At 50.5% G+C, this 25,127-nt stretch overlaps 1 protein-coding gene across 8 annotated transcripts in view; it reads right to left on the minus strand.

Annotated features, from left to right (window-relative positions):
• Positions 1-1,157: 1,157 nt before the first annotated feature.
• LOC137767271 (anthrax toxin receptor-like) overlaps positions 1,158-25,127 on the minus strand; it is a 41,138-nt gene continuing 17,168 nt past the window's right edge. For 3 of the 8 annotated variants that reach the window (XM_068548024.1, XM_068548025.1, XM_068548028.1), the window contains 10 exons: positions 25,045-25,122; positions 24,886-24,946; positions 15,948-16,043; positions 12,776-12,845; positions 12,135-12,213; positions 9,393-10,154; positions 8,080-8,118; positions 6,856-6,930; positions 5,339-5,416; positions 1,158-2,678 (listed from right to left, as the gene is read on the minus strand). In XM_068548024.1, coding sequence (XP_068404125.1) covers positions 2,451-2,678; positions 5,339-5,416; positions 6,856-6,930; positions 8,080-8,118; positions 9,393-10,154; positions 12,135-12,213; positions 12,776-12,845; positions 15,948-16,043; positions 24,886-24,946; positions 25,045-25,122 — 1,566 coding nt within the window. In that variant the 3' untranslated portion in view covers positions 1,158-2,450. Of the gene's footprint in view, positions 2,679-5,338; positions 5,417-6,855; positions 7,077-8,079; positions 8,119-9,392; positions 10,155-12,134; positions 12,214-12,775; positions 12,846-15,947; positions 16,044-24,885; positions 24,947-25,044; positions 25,123-25,127 lie in introns of those variants that run through there. The other 5 variants (XM_068548027.1, XM_068548030.1, XM_068548026.1 and 2 more) reach the window with 5 other exon arrangements.

Genomic DNA, 25,127 nt, shown 5'->3' on the forward strand with positions numbered 1-25,127 from the left:
TGCTGTCTTTGGTTAATTGATGACTTTTTGTAGCGGGTATGCTTAGATTCCTTTTATATTCTTTTTTATATCTACCAGAGGTTTTTTCTTTGTGGTTATCATGAAGCATACCTAAAATATATTTATAACATCCTATTCTAAGCTGATAACAACATTGATAGCATACATAAATTTTCCCTTTATTTCTCCATCCTTCACATGTTAGGTTATCAATATGACAATTTATATACTTTTATGTTTTGTATGCAATAAGATATTATTGTAGTTATGGTTGTTTAATACATTTTAACCTCTTAACTATTGTTCTAAGTGAATTACACAGCAAAATTACAGTATTACAGGGTCTCTGATTTTGACAATGTGTGTCATTAGCGGTGAGTTTTAAAAACTTCTTATGTTTTCACAGTGCTAATTATTATGCATTTATTTCTGCTTGATGAAATTCCTGCAGCAATTCTTGTACAGCAGGTCTTCTGGTGATGAACTCTTTCAGTTTTGTTTGTTTTGATATATTTTCAATCTCTGTCTTCATTTCTGAAGAACAGATTTGCTGGGTACAATATTCTTCTTTGACAGGATTTTTTTTTCTTTCTATACTTGAATACATCACCCCTCTCTCTCCTGGACTACAAAGTTTGTATTGGGAAGTCCCTCTAAATTCTTATGGTGGTGACTTACATGTGGTGACTCATTTTTCTCTTGTTGCTTTCAAAATTCCCTGTGTCTTTGACCATAGACAATTTACTTACAATGTGATTTCCCGTAGCCATTGCAGACTCAGCTTATTTGGGATTCTTTGTGCTTCATGAATTTGGATGTACATCTCTCATTCCATGTTTGGTAAGTGTTCAACTCTTTTGTTTCAAACATACTGTCTTTTTCTCTTCCTCTTCTCATATGGGACTCCCATAATTCTCTATTCCTTCTGTTTGTAATGTCCCAGAGTGTTTCTTCACTCTTAAATTAATTTTTCTGTTCACTCCTGTGGCAGGATAACTTCAAATGACCTATCTTTTAGTTCACTGATTCTTTCTTCTGCTTGCTTGAGTTTGTTGTTGAATCTCTTTATTATATTCTTCAGTACAGTCATTGTATTCTTCAGCTCTAGTTGCCAGTTGTTCTTTTGATGGTTTCTATTACTTTGTTGAACATCTCATTTTGTTGATACATTTTTTTCCTGAATTTCATGAAGTTGTGTGTCTATGTGTATTTCTTGTATTTCACTAAACTATTTTAAGAGGATTATTTTGAATTCTCTCTACAAGAGTCCATAGATCTCTATTTCTTTAGAGAGTTTATTCATTTCTTTTCATCATCTCATGTTTCCTTGATTCTTCATGGTCCCTTATTTGTTGCATTGGTATGTGCACTGGTATTTGAGTAAGCAGTCTCTTCTTCCCTTCTTGGACTCTGTGGTCCATGGTGTTGCTTCACCTTCACATATATATTCTGTGATTTTCACAGTGAATTCTTGCCTGTTGATAGTCCTCTAGCATGTAACTGTGGAAGGAAACCTGATCATGTCTTCAAAGTATTCTTTAGGAGGCATCTGAAAAATTGGGAGGTCTGTCTCTGTCATCAGAGGAGCTGATGGGAAATTGGGACCCTGCAATTACTTTTATATTATGAGAAATATTAAGGTACAGGAAGGGAACTTACATTTCTGAAAGAGGTAGTAGGTTCAAGGACATTTTTTCCACAGTGTCTTGGAGATTACATGGGTGGTGGCCTTGGATGTTAACCTACATGTGGTCAGCAGTTTACAGAGAATTCTCAAGTGTGGCAAGCCCACATCCTGGTATCCAGAGCTGAAAGGCCCAGTCATGATTTCTTCTAACACCTTGGTCCTCACCGCACAGTTCTTGATGTCTCTGAGCTCATCATCCTCTCCCTCCCTGGGGCAGAGGGAGAAGACACTAACTACTGGGCCCCTGAGTCTTTACAAGTGACCTGGCCCTGTTCTGAGCATACTGTAGCAGTTACTATCACCCTCATGGCACCCTGTAGAGGAGACACCATTATCCATCTTTTCAGTGAGAAATTGAAGCACAGGGAGATTAAGTAACTTGCCCAGGAGATTAAGTAACAGCAAGTGAGTAATGGACACCAGACTGTATTCATACATCAAAGATATTGTGGGCTTTTTGGAAAGAGCATATTTTGGCTAAAACCCCACGTATCTCAACCCATGGTGACAGATGAAGACCTGTCTGTGGGGAATGAGACTCATCATGTCTACATCCACAGGACACCAGGGTGCTTTGTCCTGGCGGAGCAGTATAGCTGCATCTCATACAGTGGAGCAGTGCTCACCAGGTAACAAACTCTCTTGCTAATCAACAACAAATCCCAACTCCTTTTGACTGTAAACCAAAACACAATATATGTGTCCAATTCAGTACAAAAGGGGCTCTTAACAATTTTGTGTTTTTGGTGCTTTAGATGTTGGTCTATGGGGGTGGGAGTGACAAAGTACTTCTGCAGAGCTTCCGGGCAGTAGGAGGGATCAGCGGCAGCATCCTGGAGAGTGACTGAGAGCGTATGGGTGGCAGATGTTGACCATGTGAACAGCAGCTACTGAGGGGGAAGCACTCCTGGCTGGGTTGAAGGCAGATCTTTGGGCCGCAGAACATTTGTGTGCAGTGGGGATTCATTAAGGTGAAATTGGTGCACCTCCCCTGTGTGAAGAAGAGTAGAGAGAGAAGGTCACTGAGAAGCCATTGGAATTGGGAGCAGAAGGCTGTGGTTTCCTTGGCTCAAGGGGAGCAGGCTCAGGACCTGTCAGGATCCCCAGGGTGAGCCTTTGTTGATGCCCTTCCTCTCCCTGGGTGCTGGCCTCCAGCCTGCACTCCTAATTCTAGACTCTGTTCAGATATTGGACATCTGCCCTCCCTTCCCTATGGAGCCCCGTTGTTTTGACTCTGGACTCCCTTTGCTCTGGTGTTGAACTTGCCTGCTCCCCTCTGCACTGGGAGCCCGGTTAGCAAGGACAAGGGCTGATTGCCGCTGTAGCCCCAGCATTGCCCAGGCTCTCTTGGTGAGTATGTGCCGAAGGGATGAGTTCTCACTACAACCCTCAGGCTGGGGTTGAGTCCACAGTGCAAGGGCAGGTGACGGTGCCCTCAGATGGGTGATGGGCTCTGGAGGCAGCAGCACATACAGACCCCTTGGTTTGGGTAGAGATTGATGCAGACCCTTTGGGACACGATAATCTGTCTGCAGCACCACAGGGAGGGTGGTGACCACACTGACCAGCTGACAGCATCTCTGGGCAGCCCTGGACTGGATTTGTCAATGGGACTCCAGGACCTCTGGACTTTGGGTTATTCGGACTCACCTGGACACTTTCTTAGCCTCACCGAAAATTGACCTAGCATTCTTCATAACTGCATTATTCAGTGGCATTTTATTATTTTATCCCTGTTTTTGTTAAAAAAAAAAAAAGGTAAGGCTTGGAGTGTTTCAGAAACTAGACTAACTTCGCAGATTTGGTAACAGGTTGAAGTCAGTACTTTCCTACAATCACTCCAGAAAATGCCAAAGGGACCTTTCCCCATCCCTGCGCAGTGCCCCACAAAGCAGATTTCTGTGCTTTATATTGTCAGATCCAAAATGCCTCCTTGTGTCACAGAAATGACCTAAAGCCTCTACACAGGAGCACGTGTAACTAGAAGTGCCCATTCAGCCATTCATTCATTCATCATCAGAGGGCTCGATGTGTGTGGACCACATGCAGGGGAACAACTGGATTTGGTGCCCTTGCAACACTCTGACCTGCAGGGCTGGTGTGCCTCTGTCCCCCACACCCTATGGGGTGACACTGGGTATCCTGTGAATATCTTGACCATTGGATTGATGAGGGCAGCACTTGATTTCCAGCCTTTCAATTCACCAAGCCCTACAGCCCCAGGGCATACGCACTGGCTGTTTCCTCCGTTTGGAAGGACTTCTCTGGATTTATTTTTATCAATTATTTCTCAGCTTAACTGTCACTCTCTCACAGATTCTGATCTGGCCAAAGAGGCACTCACTAAGATATTCATGACTTTCAAGTCTCTAGAGAGCTGTCTATAGAGACAGGTGGAGAATGGGGCTTCTGTGCAAGCAAGGCTTGGACTTAGAGCTCGATTCATACCCAGAGCCGCGAGCCCAGCTGTGGAAGGAGCCCCGACACCACTGTCACCAGACAATGTCTCTGCTGGGTGTGAGCATGCCTCAGGTGTGTCATCCGCAGTGTCCAGAGACTTTCAGGCCTATCCAGAGCTTCTAAATGCCCACCTGTCCAGCCACCAAGAGCCAGTGTTTTCCTGATTCAATGAATGTGGTCAGTACAGACCTCACTACAGATCTTGGGACTGCAACATCCTCCAGGCCCCTGGCCCGGTCTGTGCAAAAGGTCTCATAATGAGGACACCCAGGAATATGATGCCCAGGCAGGTGCTTCCCAAGAGAACCAGGAGCAAGGCCCTCCTCAGATCCGGAGGCCTGAGAGGGGCAGCTCTCTGATGGTTTGGGGGTAACCATCATGAGACCATGAGTGCTGAACCGAAAGGGGAGCAGAGCAGTGAGAAGGGTGGAGCCAGGCTCAGAATTAAAGTTCCGCTCTGCTGCTCCCATCCTTTGTGAGCTGGGACAAGTCACTCAGCCTCTCTGTGGGTCAGACCCGCCTTCATAAAGCTGGGATCTACCAGTACAGTAGTATCTACCTGTACATTTACTGGGAGGATTAAAGCAGTGAAAACATGTAAAGTTCTTGAGCAACTGACCCACAGAAAGGACGCAATAAAATTATCTCTCATTATTATTATTAAATAACAAGGATGACAAGTGGAGAAATTGGGCTTCTCCACATTGTCACAGGCACTGACACAAGGAGGGCATCTTTACTACCTGGTAAAAACCAGTCAGTGTTGACCAGACATCATTGGGGAGGGGGTGTCACCATGTCCTCCACCATTCCTGCAGCTGAGTGACCAGCCCGGGAGGATCTCATGGATGGGGTGCAGCCAGCAGTCCCACAGGGTCGGGTGGGCAGTAGGAAGGGACGATGGACGGGAGTCCCATAGGCCTCTCCAGCCCTTTTCGCTTAAGATTGGAATTGCTGGGCATTGCTCTGGAGAAGAAAGGTCCTGACATCCTTGAGACAAGGATGCAGGGGAAATGCACGGGCGCCATGTTGAGAATCGTCTGGAGGCTCATGAGCTCCAGGTCTCCACGCCTTGGGCGTTCCTCTCGGCAGATGCCTGGAGAGGGCTCTCTGACCCACAGTCCCGGGGGCAACTGTCAAGGGCAAAAGCAAGACCCCAGCCCACGGGGAGCATCCCTGTGCCCTGCTTACCGTGTCCCTGGGCGGACACCACATCAATGGCACCTGGCTGCAGTGCTGGACAAAGTCATAAAAAGTATCCAGTTTTCCCTGAAAAGCAGATGTGGTTGTGAGGAAGCTACAGGCACAGACGCTGCCTCCAGATGGGTGGTGTCCCCTCTGTCTCCCATGGCTCCCCAGGGCTGTGTCCCCACACACTGGCTGAGACAGCACTGCAGCCATCACCTGGGGCAGGGGGCTTAAAAGCCTTCTGTGTTTGTTGGGAGCTCGTCACTGTGGGTCACAGATTGTTTTGGATTCTGGAACAAATCAGTACTTTTGGTGTAGGAGGAGAAGTCGGGGCTACTTTTGAAAAAAGTGTGAAAGTTTGGAGGAGGTATGCAGTAGCCAAGGAGAGGTCCTCAAGGATAAAGGTGAGGGGGGCATGGGGACTGGGCAGGAGCCTGAAGAAGAGGGAAGAGGGCCTGCCTTTGCGGGGCTCAGAGGGAGAAGGCAGGGAAGAGACCCAGTCCTTGCTCAGGGGGAAGGGTCCTGAAACTGGGGGGAAAGAGAGAGATGAGGAAACCAAAGAACAGGTGAAAACGTGGACGTGGTGTGGGCGGAAGGTGGGGCCGGGCCTTCGGCAGGAACGAGCCCCTGGCAGGTGCTTTCTCCCTCTCTGTAAGGTGAGCTCTGGCTTCTCCGTGCCCTCACACTGACTGTCAGGGCAGATGCAGGGCCGGCCCTCCGGCTGCCACTTGAAGCTCCCAGGAGTACTAATGGATCCCACAGCGACAGAGGCAGGACTAAGGGGAGGAGGGCAAAGCTGAACCCAGAGATGGTGGGGTCTTTCTTCCTCACACCTGCCACCTGCGGCCCTCTTCGTCCCTGTCATCTGTCAGCCCCCTGCCGGCTGGGATCTCAGTCACCTGGGGGAGGGAAGTGTCCTCAGGCCCCCTCCTCCATGTGGCCCTTGTCTTCCCATCTCAGGGGCCTCAAGGACAATGCAGTGAGCTCTCTCCGTCCCTCACTGAGCAGACAGGAGCCATAGGCACTTGCGGGTAGTTTAATGCTGTTAAGATCTTGGCTCAGAAGTTTCTTTTCTTTTTCATTTTTTTTTTTTTCCCCTGACCGGTGTGTGGCTGTTTGTCATTGTATGTTTTCACTCATCCAGTTACTGGACAGTGAAACCAGGACATTGCCAGAGCTGATGACAACCTCTGTGAGAATCAGGAATCGGCCGGTTGTGAGGCAGCCCCCAACATCCAGAAATCTGGGCCCATCCCACAGGGAGGTCCCTGGTGCTGGGACTGCCTGGAGGCAGCGGGCACCTAAGCCTCCAGCTCTTTGTCCACCCCTGGGCCACTAGGGTCGGGAGGGCCTCTGGTTTTTCTCTGTCACCGAGGGGTGTGAGACCAGAGCCCATAAAGCTCATCTCCATCCAAGCCAGGTGTTTTAGGCCCAAGTCTGTGTGCATTGAACTGGCTCCCCCTCCTCCAAACCCCCAGCCTTGAGGGGCTCATCCCTCCCTTCCTAAGGGTCCTTGTCACCTCCATCTGTTTTATCCTGTCTTCTTGGCACCCACAGCAGGAGACAATCACCCTGGTCTGTACAGGGCATGGCTTCTAGAAAGAGAAAAAATTTGCAGGCTTTCTTGTCTGGCAGCTCCTGGGTGCAGACACATGACATCTGTTGCCTGGGCTCCTGTCAAGTACTGGCCAGTCAGCAAATGTTTGTTGGAGAATGAAGGACAAATGAGCAGGACCCGGCACTGTAAGAGAGTGGCCTCCATGTGAAAAACACACCAACTCCTTTTGGTTTATAAAGATGGCTCTTCTCCAAACATCAACAAACTCTACCCTGTCCCCTTGGTTCCTGGTGGCCACCCTTGCAGAAGAAGCTGGGTGTGAGGCTGTGCCATGTGACGGAGGCTGGCAGGGGTGCGGGCATTAGCAGGAGACAGGGCTGTATTCACCCGACTCTGGCAGATCCCGCCTCCCCCGGCCACACTGCAGCCAGTGTAGACGTCAGCCCAGGCAGTGACCCTGTTTCCCACCAGATCTCAGGCCCAGGTCCGCCTGCCTCGGGACACGGCACCCCTGCTCTAACTACTTCTTATGGGCCCTGGGTTGGGCCCCTACCCCGGGTCAGCCCTAGCCTCCTCACCTGACCCTTGGTCCCTGTGCTCACCTGCGCTGTGCCCCAACAGCTCAAAGTCAGGTTAGGACTCCCTCCACCCTCCTCAGCCCCCAGTCCCTAAAGGCCAACCCTGCCAAGACCCTCATCCTGACATGAGACAGGGATGAAGACCAAGGAAATGGATCCCAGCATACATCAGAGCCCGGGGAGGGGGACCAGGTCCCTGAAACCTGAGGATCCTTTTCCAAATGCTCGCGCGAGTCCTGGGAAGGATCAGTCTACAAAGAGTGATTTTGGAATTGAGAAAAAGCCCATTTATACCAGGAGGGATCATAGCTGTTCCTGAAATAGGCTACCCCATGTTGCTGATTCAGTGATAAAGGCCCTGGTTCAGGCTGTCTTCGGAGGTGGGGAACCGTGTTGTCTGGGTGACATTCTGTGAGTCTCAGGTCCTCTCTGGGGTCCCTCCCTGCCCTCTGTCACCCTCTTCTATCTGCCACCTCTCTCTGCCCAGGTAGGTGGGAGCTGGAGGGGCAGGGGAGGGCATCTCCCCATACATGTCAGAGGGCCTCTCTGTGCAGGTCAGTGTGTGCATCAAGTATACTGACAACATCACAACGAAATACACCACTTACTTTTTCTAGTTTCTGGGCTGGTGGTGGCTCCTTGACGATCTAGGATGTTAAAGAGACATAAACACAGGCTGGAAGGGGCATGGAGGGCTCTGGCTCAGCTATGCAGACAGGAGGGGACCTTGCTCGGCAGCAGTACGGGATCAAACCTGGGCTTTGGGGTGTCAACCTGGGTGCCCACAGCCTGAGTGTGTGTGGCCAACAGGCTCCACCTCCCTGAGCCTCAGGCTCCTCGGTCATCAAAGGGGAATCGGTACCTCCGTGGAGGGTCAAGGGGGAGACAGGCAGACTAAGGCCCCTGGTCCCTGGTAGAGTGTTCAGCAGCAGCCCTGACATCATATGAAGACAAGAGAACACTCCCCACACCCCTCCTCCTCTCCCCTTCCCTCCCTCCCCCTGCAGCCCTCCCTGCCTCCCAGCCTCAGGGATGACAGGCCACCTCCCTCTCCCCCACCCCGTTTTCTCTCCTCACTTCTAGCCCTTTGCAGAAATCTGACCTGCTGGCTTCTATGCTGCTTTGCTTGTCCTTTCTCACTCTGCTTCTTCCTCTTCTTCACCTACCTCTGGCCTGTGTCCTTGCAAACCCAGCCGGCCAGCGCCTCTGCCTTCCCACCCACCCGGGGCCAGTCTCTGTCCTTTATCATTATCAGGACACCTGCCACACCCTCTGAAGGTGACATTTACCCTCAATGCTCCCCAGCTACCAATACCAGACCAGACACCAGATGGTGAGCTCCTGTGGGCAAGGGTAGTGGCTGCTTCATTTCTGCCCCTCTGTGCCCAGCACGGGGCCCTGCACATCCTGGTGACTTAGTGGTGACTGATGAAGGAATGACGGAAGGCACCAAAGATGGACAGGGATCCATGCTGCTTTCAAAGACACAGCTGCCCCCGGGGTTAGCATCCTCCCGGCCAGCATCCTTCTCCCTTTGGGCCATCAGTGCCCATGCAGACCCCTCTTTGTCCCCCAACAGTGGAGATTCCTGGGGCCTTGGTCTACCTGAGTCCTTCAGAAGCCTGACTGCTGTGGGGCAGCCCTGGTCTCAGGAGGTCTGGGGTCCTTTTGCCCCAGTGGCCAGGACAGCCCATAGGCCACCTCCCTGTGAAGGTGAAAGCTCGAAGCAGGTGGCCCCCTAGAAGCCCAGGCTGTGTCTATGCCCGGGATGGGAGGACAGAGTCTGTGCCTTGTTTGCTGGTGTGAGGACCCCAGAGCTGATGGAACCTGACCACAGGCAGAATCATGGGGCAGGCATTGGCCTGGTCCCTCCGGGGTTGGTGAGGGCTGGATGCAGGCTGTGCGGGCAGGGTTCACTCACCCTCTTGCAGCAGCAGATGCAGACAAGCAGCAACGGTATCACGACCAGGGACGGGATGAGTGTAGGGTACAAGAGAGGATTGCTGGGAACTGGGCTCTGGGTGACAACCATGGGCACTGTGGTCTCCTCCTCTGTGACAACTGTAGTCACTGTGGTTGTGACAACAGTTGTCACGGTAGTTGTCATGGTGACAGTGGTAGGCACTGTGGTCTTCGTTGTCATCGTTGTTGTCGTCGTCCTTGTCGTCGTCCTACTGGTCCTGACAGTGGTAGGCGTTCGGGTCGTCGTCGTCCTTGTCGTCGTCCTACTGGTCCTGACAGTGGTAGGCGTTGGGGTCGTCGTCGTCCTTGTCGTCGTCCTACTGGTCCTGACAGTTGTAGGCGTTGGGGTCGTCGTCGTCCTTGTCGTCGTCCTACTGGTCCTGACAGTTGTAGGCGTTGGGGTCGTCGTCGTCCTTGTCGTCGTCCTACTGGTCCTGACAGTTGTAGGCGTTGGGGTCGTCGTCGTCCTTGTCGTCGTCCTACTGGTCCTGACAGTTGTAGGCGTTGGGGTCGTCGTCGTCCGTGTCGTCGTCCTACTGGTCCTGACAGTTGTAGGCGTTGGGGTCGTTGTTGTCCTTGTCGTCGTCCTACTACTGGTCCTGACTGTTGTAGGCGTTGGGGTCGTCGTCGTCCTTGTTGTCGTCCTACTGGTCCTGACAGTGGTAGGCACTGTGGTCACTGTGGTTGTAGTTGGGACAGCTGGGGGCTCCACAGTCTCATGCTGTACAGGGCACACATGCCAAAGTCCTGGGGTTGGCCTGGGTGATCTCTTCCCGTGAACCCAATATCCACATCCCACATCAGACCTCACAATTCCCCTTCTCCTCAGGTTGCCTCATCCAGAGGGACCACAGTGGGGCGAGGAGATCATGGCTGGTACCCAGAGAGCCACTGTGGAGCCCTGGGCCACAGACCCCACCGCTGGCCCTGTTCCGAGACTCTCCCTAGAGCCCTGTCAAGGAAGCCCAGTCCTCCATGCAGTGACAACCCAGCCCTCACTGCCTGCCTTGGCTGAGAGTACAGGGGTTTTGTTAGGACCACAAAAAGCTACGACACACGGATGGGTGAGGGTGGGGCTCTGGGGCCCCAGAGAGGTGTGGGTGCAAGAGCAGAGGCAGGACACCCTGCTCACCTCCCCATTGCCTCCGTCCCCTACTTCCCCGCTCTGCAACCTTAGAGCCTCTGTCTGCACATCTGGAGTGAGGAAGTGAGCGGGCACTTGAGAGCATTAGAGAGAGGCTATAGAAAGCCCACGCACAGGCCAGGTCCACGTGGGGGATTAAGGAACGGGCTCTGTTCTCTTGTTGTTGTGCATAACCGAGGGCACGTGTGCTGCATCTGTGGACCCGCGCTGCCCAGCCCTTCCCTACATCAAGCCTCTGCTTGAGAGAAGCAGGGGGGAAAGGGGGAAGAGAGAGCCTGTGCCCCGGAAACAGGGAGACCAAAAGGAGAGGCCGAGTGGGGCTGAGGGTGACCCTGTGCTGGGCCCGGAGCCACGGGCGGCTCCCGAGTTTTCTTCTCAATGTGCCTGTGGACGGGGGCCGTCCGGTGGCGGGACTCCTGCTGGGAAACGTGGAGGTTAATCTCGGGTCCGGAGGTGGATGTGCAGGGACCAGCGGAGACAGACACACAGGGGACCGTCATGCTGCGGGAACCCTCACCAGCTGGGACTGGACACAAGGACGGTGGCATTAGGCTCACGCGTCCCTCCTCCCAGGGAAACCTCACTCCAGGCTAACACGCTCTGTCCCCCATGGCGGGCTGCCCCAGGCTAAGGGGCCTGGATGCTGTGGAGCTGGGAAAAGAGGGCTCCTGGGAGCAGCACTTTGTTCCCAGCTTCCCTCCCTGAGCTGAGCCCCGCCCTTCCCACCTGCCCTGCCAGCTTTCCAGCAACAGAGGGGAGAGTCCTCCTGCAGAGATTAGAGCCAGTTAGCGGAGAGGGGCAACTGAGGAGCACGAGAAAGGAGGTGCGGCCGCAGGGAGGTTGATGACATCTGCAAAGTGACAGCCGGTGTTGCCCAAACAGGCGTGGGAGGCCAGGGCTGTGATGGTCGTGAGAGTGTCCAGAGCTCTGCCCGCTGCTACACCAGCGCAGTGCAAACACACCCTGACTATGCACGGCCACAGCTGCTCCCACTCTCCAGACCCCTGTGCCGGGGACCCTGATTTGGCGGGCCCAGGTGTCCCAGAGGCCCTGGACCCTGTCCCCTAGTACACAGTGCCCCAGCCTCTCCCGCTCACCCCAGCTGGAATCTAGGATGGAGCCTTGAGCTCCCCGCCACAAGGCCGGGGCCAGGGGAGGTGGCAAGGTGTGTCCAGGGTGGGCAGAGCCTCAGCACTGTTTCTGAACTCTGCTTAGAGCTCGAATTGGTCCCTTCCACATACCTTCAATGATACTTGGTTCACAGAGAGGGCAGAGTTTCTGCAGGACCTGGGCAGCTGGCTTTACCCCAAGTCTTGCAGAAGCATTCCAGTGAATTTCACAAACCAGAGTAGGGGGACAGCTCCGCAGTAAAGGACTAAGGGCACCGAGCTGGCTGTGAAATGCTACCCGAGTTGCGTATCTGCAAAGGCTACTTCTATACTTGCTGGCCTTTCCCCTGTGATGTTATTCCCCTGTCTTACATCCCTGATTGTCTCTCCCTCACAAGCAGGGTCTCTGGCTAGCCCGGAGGGATGCTGCAGCCCAACATTCACTCACACAGTCCTTGCTGGTGATTTTCAAGCTTCTCTCACTCCAGGTATTGCCCAGGTCCAGAGAGTAATCAACAACGACCACCCTAAAGCAAAGGGCAGATGGTGACCCAAGAGACAGGATAGACACGGTTCCTGCACTTGGCTCAGTCTGTAGCCCTAGCTCTCCTCACGGTAATGGCTTTGCACTTTAGGCATTTGGGGCTCCTCAAATGCAGGCAGCAAGGGTAAGGGGAGCCCATCCCCAGGCACCATGAGATTGACCTCTGCAATGAGGGCTGACCAGGCAGTGAGGAGCCCTGCATGGGGTCAGATGCCCTCAAGACCAGGAGCAAAGTGACCAGGGATGGCACCATCCCGACTCCTCTGTATGTACATGGTATGTTGGCTTCACTCGGAAAAGCTGCCTGGAGCAAAGGTACCAGCCCTGGGGCACACCATCTCCCACATCCTACCCTCCTCAGCAGAGCCTGGGCCACCGCGGATCCCTGAGCACCTCAGTGGATTGTCAACCAGGGCAGGTGTGGAGGATGCCCTGAGCCCTCCCAGAGACAGACATGTGCTGCCCCAGTAAAGGGGGCAGTCCACATTCTGGACTCCTCATGGTAGCGACACCTGCCCAAATGGCCCCCGAACCTAAACACTTACTGTCCAGCCTTAAGAAAAATATGTCCTGGGCAAATTATTTTTTCTTCAGTCACTGAGTTAGGTGGTTTAGCTGAAAGACAAGCACATGAGAAGAATGTCAGTGGACTTGTCCACCCATCCGCCCCTCCCCTTCTGCCTGCCCTTGGCAAGGAAAGCTACCACTTTGGCAGAAGCAGCTTCTCTTCTCTGCCTTCTTCTGACACCTACTGTGCACCAGGCACTGTCAGGGCTCTGGCGTTTAGTGGGAACAAGGCAGGCAGAGGCCCTGCTCTCAAGGACCTGACATTTGCGGGACTGGAGAGGGAGACAGACAATAAAGTAACAAACAATGAACAAAATAAGCGCCAGAGTGAAAAGTGCAGTGACATCGATAAGCAAGGGACAGGATAGAGAAAGGAGGGGAAGGGACAGCTGCTTAGAAGCAGGTGACCTGTCCTGTCCTTTAGAGACTCAATTTCTCTTTAAGAGAAAGTGAAATATTTATACAGGACATGATGGGATGTCTGGGATTTGATTCACAATAATCAATGGTGAGAGTATCAGCAAAACCAGATTGGCCAGGATTGGTAATTACTGAAAGCAGGGGAAGGCTGCTTCAAGGGCATTATATGATTTTTGCTACTTTTGTATGTTATTGAAAATTCTCATTTAAGATAAGGTCTTTCTGAGGTGGTGTTCCTGGAGCTGAAACCAGATGAGGGGAAAGGCAGGGAAAGGTCTGCGGAAGAGGGTCCGGGCTGTGGACACCTGTTCCGAGGCCTGAGGCATAACTAGCTGAGCTTGTTGTGGGAAAGAGGTGAGTGAGGAGAGGGGGCGGGGCCTCATGGGCCCTGGGAAGGGGTTTGGGCTTTATTCTAAGGTCAGTGAGCCTGTGGCGTGGCTGGCCAGGTTCGGGTAAGTTTGGACACAGAGGTAGCAGGGCCTGCAGGTGGACTGGATGTGGGATGAGAGCAAAGAGGAGTCAAGGACGACGTGCAGGTGAGTGAGCAGAGCGCCTGGGTGGGTGGTGGTGCCATTTATGGACACAGGGAAGCCTGAGGAGAACAGGGCTTCTGTGTTCATGATTGTTCTGTAATTTTGTGGGAGCTGGGAGGTGGCACTCCGGAGGCTCAGACAGTCTGTAACTAGTAGCTGTGGAACCTTCTCTCTCCTGAGCCCTAAATCTTCTCACACCCTGACAGTGGCCACAGGCTAGGCCTGTTCCCCACAGATGGTCCCCTTCCATGTGACCAGCTTTCGGCCATAACTGAGTTGTCAGATTAGCTAAGAACTTCTGAACTGTGTTCCCCTCATTGGTGCTGATATTGAAAGTAATCACCGGCTTTATTTCGGGGGAATGATTTGTGTCTGAGGGGTAGGGTGATTGGGATTAGTGTGAAAAAATCACAAGGAAATGTGGTGTAATCTTCATAGTATTCACAGAGCAGGGAGAGTGAGGTGAAGGCAGGCACCTCGCATACTGAGGGCCAAGAAAAGCATGGTTGACTACAGAGGAGCTTTGAAACCAATATTAACTGATTAAACCAAATATTTCCATTGCTGTATTTTAAAGATTTCTTAATACATGAAATCATTATACACTAAAATAGATAATATAAAACATACAGAAATATTGGTTTAAACATTATTCCTTGTTATGCTTTTCTATATATACAAAAATGTTTCCCCAGATGTTTTAATCAGAAGAAAATACAGTTAGAGACAACCACATCAATCCTCATCAGTGCATCGGGGCTCATGGCAATAAACAGTCCTGATCCTCCACTTCTGGTCAGCCTCCGACCACGTACAGCATGGCGGTCAGCAGAGGAGTGCAGGACATGTGAAACCCTAGTGCTGGTCCACCTCAGAGAGAAACACAGGTGACACCAAGGGTGAGAAAACAGTATAGCCACTGAACCCAGAGGAGGTATCTGAATACACTTCTTGGAGGATAGGCTGTCCCCAATCTTTTTCAAGGACTGTCATCAGCAAGGTCAAAGTCCTAGATTATGCAATCAGGTCACCTGTGTCTACTTTCTAGCTCTTGCTGCATCAGCTGCATACAAAGCAATAACACTAGGTCTTTTGAGAATTAACTGGGGTAGTGCATGTAAGACACTTAGCACACCAGCAGATGTAATAAACATTAGCTCTCCATATAAATGTGTTACTCAGTCCTAATCACTTCTGAAGTATAAACCAAGAGATATCTAACTCCCTGAGGCCATCTACACACTATGTGGTGTGAGAGTGTGGCAATGGCAGAGCCCTGCGCATTCTGTGCACCTGTGGAAGAAGGAGAGATGGCCCAGAAGTGTGACGGGGTGAGGGCTCGCTCTGGGTTTACCAGATGGCCCTGGAATGAGAAGTCATTGAAAATAATATAATCATATTAAATCAATGTATCAGGAGGCTAACTGGGAGAGTTGAGGAAGAAGAGAAAGTCCCACTGTCCCCAGGCGCTCTGTGTGGGAGATCAGGCCCACCTCAGTGCTGAGGGCACATCTGCTGCCCCAACTGTGTGCTTCCTCAGGCCTCTCACCCTTCCTGGAGGGACACCTGGTGCCTGAGTATTTCCAAACAGTAGCTTTACATATGTGATAGGGCTTACTGCACCTACCATACTGGCCCCATTTCACAGTACAGATAATAGAGGCTGAGAACAGAGCACTCATTAAGTCAAGATCACACATGTAATGTGGGCCAGAGCCAGGATTCCAGGGCCCAGGCCTGGCAGTTGGCATTCTCTCTCAATCCCAGGTGACCACACGGTCCTGGGAGAGCTCAGTGCACCTGGCCCAGACTCAGGGCCCTGGGGCCGCCTCCACTTCCCACCAGCAGACTCGTGAGATTCAAGTCCTTGTCTCTCAAGGGAAGTGAGGGCCGAGGAGAGTGTGGGGGGAGTGTAGCAGTGAGGACAGACCCAGCACCCCCAACCCAGCTTTGAAAGGTGTACGCCCTGACCCAAGACGCTTTTGATGTGCTGGGGATTGATCACTTCCTGGCCTGAGATGAAGGGAGCGGTGGCCAGGCTTCCCAGCCAGGTCCCTCCTTCCATTGTCCATGCTGCCTCTATCCTCACAGTGTCCACAGTGAATGGTCAGCAAGGGCTTTGAAGTCTTGGTTGGCTGTAAGGAATGCAGAGCCATGTGGGAAGTGTGTTACTTGGAGGCACCAAGGTGGTACTTACTGAAGACTTCGGTTTTGTCCAACTTATATCTGCAAGTATAGTCTTTCATTCTGTCTGGACTTAGGCCATATGCATAAAACCCAAGTTGGTAGGATTCTGTAAAGGCAACATCCAAAGGTCTGTGTTAGGAGTGGCTGAGTGCTGACTTCCCTCTGATCTCACAATTATTGCAGGCTACCCCATAACTGAATTCCCACGGGACTCCTCTGAGGAAGCAGTTGTGTCAGAACCAACATCTGTTTTCCCCCTGGGCTCACCTGTTGTCACTGATGGTCCACTCTGAGGCAGCAGGGCTGGGCTTTGAGCAATCAGGGGGCCTCTCACCACCGCCTCTGACCCATCAAGCTCATTAAAGGCACCCAATGTCGTCCCCTCCACAGAGGCGAACCCAGCCATGGGTTTCCGACCCAGATGGTCCAAGGTCTTCCCTAAGAGGCACAGGCAGTGCTCTCCACCAGGCCCTCCCTTACATAAATGACAGAGGAACCAGGATAACACAAGCTGAAGACAGTCCTGACTCTTGTCTGAGCTGAGCACACAAGCCTGGGTAGCTGTGGGGCTTTCTGACACTTGGTAGTCTGCTCCTCCTCCCTGTGTTTCTCTCTGCCTATGGCAGGCTGGAGACCCCAGGAGCAAGGCCAGGACCTGGGTGAGGCAAGAAGGAGGCGAGGACCCTGCACAGGAGAATCCTCTATGGAAGGTGAAATCCTGTCTTAGCTGTGGTTCTGAAGTCTGCAATGAGTGCTCTTCTCCTCCCTCTTCCTGCCCCTTCATGTACCTCACATAACCCCCCAGGGGTTCACCAAGCACTTCCTTCCGTCAGGGTGGGAGACATTGATTTGCTAAGATACAGTTTTGGGCCATAGCCTCTCTCCAGGCTGCTGGGGATTTCTGGGCCCTGAAGCAAATACTAGGGGATCCAGAGAGGGCAGTTATTGGGCCTTCCCCCTGGGGAGCTGTCCAGGATAACATGCAAGTCATCCTGTTGCAAGTCCAAGGTCATTAGCCTCCACCTCTGCCTCCTGGCCCAGGCTGGCTAATTCCAATCCCAGATGCTTGATTTGCCCAAAGTCAATTAACTCGAGGAATATTCCTCAGAAATGCCAGCACAGCCTTGGACCTGGCAGTCTGATTCCTCCTGCTTCAGGTCTTCCTGCAGGTCCCATCAGATCAAGGCAAAGTTTGCAATTTCTCTGCTTGCAGAAAGTAGATTCTCAGCCTGTGGGCTGAAGCTGGCTGGATGACATATTTTGTTAACTTTTCAAGTGTCTTCAAACAATTGGACCCCATGTTTAAAAGTCTGCATACTTTCTCGACACAAAATAGCCAAAACTTTCTTGGGAGAGTACAGAGCTGGAGGTATTATGCTTCTTATTTTCAGACTATACTCCAAAGCTACAGTAACCAAAACAATATGGTACTACACAGAAACAGACACATAGATATAGAGAGCCCCAAAGTAAACCCATGTACATATGGTCAATTGAACGATGACACAAAAGGCAAGAATATACAATGGGGAAAAGACAATCTCTTCAATAAGTGGTGCAGGCAAAACTGGACAGGTACATGTAAAAGATGGAATTAGAACATTTTCTCACACCATGTACAAAAATACACTCATTTTGGATGAAAGAACTAAATATATGTCTGGAAGCCATAATACTCCTAGAAAGGAAAGGAGGCAGAACACTCTTTGTCATAAATTGTAACCCTATGTTTTTGATTTGTCTCCTAAAGAAAGGGAAACAAAACCAAAAATAAACAAATGGGACCTTATTAAACTTAAAAGCGTTTGCACAGCAAAAGAAGTCATCAACAAAATGAAAAGACAACTTAATGAATGGGAGAAAATATTTGTAAGTGATATGACAGATAAGGGGTTATTATCCAAAATATATAAACAGGGAATACACCTCAATATCAAAAAAATGTAGAACCTGATTACAGAATGGGCAGAAGACCTATATAAACATTTTTTATCCCAAGAAGACATACTGATGGACAACAGGTACATGAAAAGGTGGTCAACATTACTGATCATCAGAAAAATGCAAATCAAAACCCCAATGAGATATCACTTCTCACCTGTCAGAATGGCTATAATCAGAAAGACCACAAATAACAAATGTTGGCCAGGATGTGGAGAAAAGGGAACCCTTGCACACTTCTGGTGGGAATGTAAGTTGGTATAACCACTATGGAGGTTCCTTAAAAAACTAAAAATAGAGTTATCATATGATCCAGCAATCCCACTCCTGGGCATATATCCAGAGAAAACTCTAATTCAAAAAGATACATGCAGGACTTCCCTGGTGGTCCAGTGGCTAAGAATCCGCCTTCCAATGCAGGGGATGCAGGTTTGATCCTTGGTTGGGGAACTAAGATCCCACATGCCATGGGACAACTAAGCCCACGCACTCTAGAGCCTGCACGCCACAACTCGAGAGCCTGTGTGCCACAACTACTGAGCCTGTGCACTCTAGAGCCCACGTGCCACAACTAGAGAGAAGCCCGTGTGCTGCAACTAAGACCTGATGCAGCCAAATAAATAAATAAATAGATATTAAAAAAAAAAGATACATGCAACCCAATGTTCATAGCAGCACTATTTACAATAGCTAAGACATGGAAGCAACCCAAATGTCCATCGACAGATGAATGGATAAAGAAGATGTGATATATATGTATATATGTGTGGAATATTACACAGTATGGAATATTACTCAACCATAAAAAAATGAAATTTTGCCATTTGTAACAACATGGATGGAGTTGGAAGGTACTATGCTTAGTGAAATAAGTCAGACAGGGAAAGATAAATATTGTATGTTATCACTTATATGTGGAATCTAAAAAAAATAAAACAAAAACGAATATAACAAAACAGAAACAGACTCACAGACAAAGAGAACAAACTAGTGGTTACCAATGGGAAAAGGGAAGGGGAGAGTGACCAGATAGGGGTAGGGGATTAAGAAGTACAAACTACTATGTGTAAAATGAATGATCTACAAGATATATTGTACTTCACAGGGAATATAGCCAATATTTTATAATAAATTTAAATGGAGTATGAGCCATAACATTTTTGAATCCATATGTTATACACCTGAAACTAATACTGTAAATCACTACACCTCAATATAAAAAATAATTTTTAAAATTTTCCAAAAAAGTAATAGTCTGCTAGTAATCTGGATAATAATCCAGATTACTAGCTTCTTTGGAAAAGTGGGAACATCTGGCATCAGTGGATTTGTATTTCTGCAGGGCGACCATTGACTGGGCTAGAGGCCACTGCCCTTCTCGGATTGGAAAGCTCCATAATGGCCCAGCAACCAACTTCCCTCCAGGACCCCTCTCACTGCAGCCAATCGTCCTTGGCTTGGCTTGGCCCACTCCTCTTACTCGTGGTATTTGCCTGGCCTCCAAGGGCACCTGATGGCAGTGACCCTACCCTTGGAAGAGCCTAAGTACCTGGGAGAGTGGGGAGAGCACTGAGGTTTGGAAAAAGAGCAAGGAAGGTGAGCTGATTACCTTGTGCTAAGAAATCAGACGTGTGGCCCACTCAGGGCAGCCTTGATTTCCCTAAGTGACACACCCCATGCCAATCCCAGTGGCCAACAGCACAATGCTGCTTCTGAACCCAAATCTGCCAGGCTGCACCCTCACTGCTCACACTTCATAAAGGCCCTGCTCACTGTGACACGGGAATCCGTATTTGTCCTGGAAAAAGCAGTTGGGACTATATCCTGCGTACGCACCTTTGCCAGCACAACTTGGTCCACCCTGAGCAGGGCTGCTGCCCCTTAGTCTCACTTTAGGATTATTTTTGCAATTTACATTTTAGGATTTACAATTTACACTTTAGGATTATTGCAATTTACACTTTAGGATTATTTTTTGCAAAGAAGCATAACTCTAAACTAATAAACCATATTGTAAGTAGATACAGGCAGAGAAGGGAAACCTCAGCTGCCTGAATATGGAGAGGTCAGGCTCTAGATGAGGCAAAAAGAGCCAGTATAGCCTTCCTGCCACAAGCAAAAAGCCAAGAGGAACCAGAAATGGGCAAATCTGTGTCAGGCCAAGGCATGTACCCCGTGTTCATCCAAAATGACATTCCTAACAAGCAAGCATCTACTGTGCGCCAATCAATCTTTACACTTCCTCCATTAAATCTCCCAAACACATGAGCTAGGCATGATCTACTATTCCAGTTTTACAGAGAGGGAAATTGGAGCTAAGATAGGGCAGGAGGTACCCCCCAACCCCTGGCAGGTTCAGGGCCAGGATCTGATCTCGAGAACCCAATCCAGCACCCACTTACACCTCCTCCACTCCTGTCTTAATTCCAAACATCTATCACCCTGCTCTCCTGGGACACGTCCTGATACCCTGATATGTGGTTTTTCAGCTCACTGGGCTGTGAGTTGGAACCAGAAAGCCCCGATTAGGGACATGGCCAGTCCCAGCCTTATGGTGAAGATTGGACGCACCCTCCTCTTCCATGTAGGTGATGGGAAGGAGGGCGGCAGCCGAGGGCAGGGCCATCTGACAGCCCAGCGCACAGCCCGTGCCGCGTCCTCAGGAGCAGCGCACGCTGCCCTCCGCCTGGACACCCTCCTTCCTCCTTGTGTCTCCTGCCGCCCTCAGCCCCACTCGGGTGCTGCTTCACCTTTGCAGCAGAGCCCCCTGTGCCCCAGGCACTGCCGCTCCCAAAGGGGGGCTTCTGAACTCCGGCAAGTCTCCAAAGTGGAAGGCAGGGTGATGGTTTCAGATTTTTGAGCAGAAGAGACTTCAAAATAAAGGAATTTTCTTTGTCCAGGTAGCAGCCTCTTCTGTTTCCCAACACCCCATAACCAATTCCTCCAACAGTTACAACCAGAGGATGAAAATGAAGTTGCACGAAGGACTAAAATCAGCTTGCAGGGCTGTATTTCCCATGTACAGTGCCGCTGCCCATCAGAGGCAGAAGGACCAACAGCCCGTGGGATACTGATCCTTTCTGGAACAGAGAGCTTCCTCTCTGGAAGAAAATTATACACCAGGTCATCCGGGGCCTCTAGAGAGAGTTACTGGGAAGGCAGGCATCTCCCTGAGAAACCCGAATGGAGATGAGCATGAAGAGGGCATCTGACCTGCATGAGACTGACACGGGCGCACAGGTGGACGTGACCTGCCCTGGGGCAGGCGGGTCTGGGAGCACGACATGCTGCTTGGGACAGTCACTTTGAGAGAAACTGGACACTGACCAACTGTGACCAGGGTGTCCCTTTAAGGCAGCAATTCTACTTCTGGTCTTGATCCCAGGGATATTCTGACCCAAGAGGAGTAAGCATCCGGACAGTCCCTACAATGTGAGTTGTAGTATCAACTTACAAGGAACAATCTGTATATTGATCAAGGGAGACTAATGAAATAAATTGTTCCATCCATGCAATGGAATACTATGTAGATGGCTGGAAAGTACTATGTACTGTATGATCCATTAATGTAAAAATATCCTTGTAAAGTACACTTAGGTAGGTCTTTACATATAAAAGCTGAACTCTTTGTGGTTGTTATCTCTGGAGAGAGTAGGATGGGACAAGGGGGACCTTATCACGGTGGGGGGACAGCCTGGACCCAGGCTGGTTGCAGGAGTGTCCCCGTCTGCGCAGTGTGTCCTGCCTTCATCCCGCAGGTCCTCTTGCCCCGCACAGCCTGCCCCCACCACCCCCCCAGAGGGTCTCTGGCCGAGACGCAGAGCTGGATGCCGGGCCTCAGAGGGAAGCCCTGCTCTGCACTGTGTCCTCCTATGGCCACCACTGCTGGGACCCACCTGCTGGGCTTCTTGCAGACACTCACTCTGGCCCAGTCACATACAGGAAAAGGAGTGACCAGGTGCCGCCTCCAGCCTGCCTCTGGGGTCCAAGCCCCGGGCCAACCCAGCAACACACAGGAGGGATGAATCCCCAAACCACGGTGCCGAGTGCCCCAGGCCAGGCCCCGCGCTCACCCCCTGTGAGTCCCTGAGGAGAGGTTCTAAAGCAGCAAACTAGCCTGTGAAGGAAGAAATCAGGGAGTAGCTGCCTCCAGGGGGTGGGGCAGGGATTGCCTGGGAAGGGAGCTGAGGGGACTTTCTGGGGGCAAATGTAGTGTCTGAGCCTTCACAGGGTTGGGGATTACACAGGTGTGTGCATTTGTCAGAACTCGGCAAATGATGCACTTGTTTGCTGCATTTCAAAAAGAGAACTCAACAAAAATTGTTACCAGGTAAAGATATGCACAGTGAAGGGTTTCGAGGTGAGGTAGCACTGTGATAAATGATTAGAGAAATGTTGTCAGATATAAATTGTAAATCCAGGTAATGGAGAGAGGGGTGTCCATTGTACAATTGTTTCCACTTTGCTGTTGTTTTGAAAATTTCCATAATAAAAGGTAGGAAGAAAAATATGAGGTGAATGATAAAAATTTAAAAATAAAGCCATGGACACAGTGAGGCAGAAGTCATGGTTCCTACTGGGTGACAAGTGACTAATGACAGGAACAGAGCCAAGGCTGTGGGAAGCCATGGGGCAAGCTGACCAGGAAAGACTTCGGGGTTGAGGCGCTCTGAGAGTGAAGTCTCAAAGGCTGGGTGGGCTGGACCCTGTAAAGCTGAGGAAGGTTTTGCAGGGAGCCCAGTCCCCCCAGGCCCCAGCCTCTGCAGCAGGTGGGCTTAGAGCAGAGGCTGGACCTTGGAGGGCCCAGTTGTCTGGCTCGGGGGCCTCAGCCTCCATGGTCAGGCTGGGGTAGGGAAGTGGTCTTCTCTGTCCCTCGGGCCCTGTGCAGAGGATGGGCTGAAGCACAGGCCTGGAGGCAGGGAGGCCAGCGGAGGCCTCTGCCTAGTCCTGGAGGGAGGCCGAGAGACTCAAGAGGGCCTCCCCACTCCCGGCTTCCTCACACCCGGCCCACTGACTTATTCAGAACGACAGCCTGATGAACAGCTTCTTCTACTTTATTTGGGGTCCAGGTTCCTGCCTTGAGCTTTCGCTCCAAGTGACAGTCATGCTGTGTGGCAGCTTTTGACAAGATGACAGCAGCTGTAAAGGTCAGAGCAGCAGTGCTGGGCCACGCCTGCAGAGGGTGTGCAGTGGGCACCTGTCACCTCAGCTGGGCCACCACAGGGCATGAATGACAATGGGCATCTTCCTCTATGGTTTGACAGGCCTGTGTATGTCCCAGGGACATAATCAGAGAATTGAAGCTGTCAGGGTGCTGCAAGGCTCAGACGTGACACCAGAGAAGCAGTGACCCATGTCCCCACTTCGCACTGCAGGTCACAGTGTGGGATTCAGGGGGAGTCACACAGCTGCCACCCACAGTGGGCTCAGCGGGAGACACTTTCATCCTGGATGTTCTTTAACCACTTCCCTCCCCACCTTGGGCTCAGCCCAGGGGTGGGGGCAGCACCAGGGGTCAGTGATGGAAGTGTTAGTGCCAGCTCCTGTTGGTGAGGGCCGCCGGCTCCTAGATCCTGTGCCAGTCACTGTGAGCTCCACTGCATCTACGTCTCCCTGCAGACCTGATAGTGGGTGTTGCTGTTTCTACTTCTTGGCGACAAAAGTGGAGCTCGCAGATACTCAGCATTTTGCGCTGGTTTCGTGCCCGTGGGCAGCAGAGCTCGGATATAAACACTGCTCTGTGTGACCCCATGGCCTATTGCACTGTAACCTTGCAGTTCAGAGCACCGCGGCCAGGCCCAGCTTCCTGGGTCTGCGTCCAGCTGCATCCAGCTGTGTGCTGTTACCAGTGGGAGGGTGTGCTTATCCACCCACCTCAGCTCCACAAATCCCAGTGATGTGGACGTACGAGCCGGCACGCCCAGAGCTCACTGAGAGAGAGGGCTTCTACCAGAAAAGCAACTGCACAGGATCCTCCCCACACTGATGCAGGGACCCTTCCGGGGGAGAGAGGGCATCCTTGCCAAGTTCCAGACCTCAGGGAGAGGCTGACTCCATTGAACCACTGGGTATAGCGTTGGCTATATTTGTGTGGATGCCTTTGTCAGGCTGTGTTCCTCTTATGATGCTGGACTTGAACTTTGTCCCATTCTTTTTTTCATCCATTGAAATAATCATGTTTTCCTTCTCCATTTTGCTAATGTGGTAAATTACACTGATATTTTATTTATTTATTTATTTATTTTAAAGATTTATTTATTTATTTATTTATTTTGGCTGCACCAGGTCTTAGTTGCGGCACGCGGGATCTTCGTTGTGGCATGCATATGGGATCTAGTTCCCCGACCAGGGATCGAACCCGGGCCCCCTGTGTTGGGAGTGCAGAGTCTTACCCACTGGCCCACCAGGGAAGTCCCTACACTGATATTTTAAATACTGATCAGACTTGCATATCTGAGGTGATCCTTAATTAGTGTTGAGGTATTGTCCTTTTCATATATTGTTGGACTTCATTTGCTAGTGTTCCGTTCAGGGTTTAAAAATATCTTTTCTTATTTCTTTTTTTTCTTAACAGGATGAGGCACTCTGTCCTTTATTTTTCTTATGTCTAAATAAAGCTTTTGGTTTTGAGTTTTAAAAAGGCAATTACACTAAACTTACTGGGGTAGTTATTTCCTAACATATGTATGTCAAGTCATTTTGTGGTATACCTTCAATTTACACAGAGCTGTATGTCAAGTATATCTCAATAAAACTGGAAGAAAATGTAATTACACACAATATCCACACCACAATCTGTGGCAGACATGCCTCATACAAACACACACTTACTTATATACTTAACACACTATAACATACCTGACATATTTCTGTAAAAACACCCCATGCACGCACACTTCACACACCAAACACACACACACACCACCCTCAAACAGACACACTCAGGCACATTCACTTCACACATGCACAAATGCCATTCAGTCTAGAACAGTGATTCCAGCACGTACCTCTTACACAGGCATAGAATGTGTCCCCACCCATAACTTCCTTACAGGAATTTCCCACGAGCTGGAACAGACAGATGGGTGGCAGGGTCAGAGAGAGAGGCAGGCGTGACCATGGTGAGAAGCCACCCATCCCCCTTCTCACATTTAGCCCACACTCACCGATATAATAAAGCCTTCCTTATCACTGGATTTGGGCACATCATACATGTGGGTCTTTCCTTCTACAATTTGAATCAGCTACA

The sequence above is a fragment of the Eschrichtius robustus genome, chromosome 7, assembly GCF_028021215.1.
Source record: "Eschrichtius robustus isolate mEscRob2 chromosome 7, mEscRob2.pri, whole genome shotgun sequence".
Classification (NCBI taxonomy): domain Eukaryota; kingdom Metazoa; phylum Chordata; class Mammalia; order Artiodactyla; family Eschrichtiidae; genus Eschrichtius; species Eschrichtius robustus.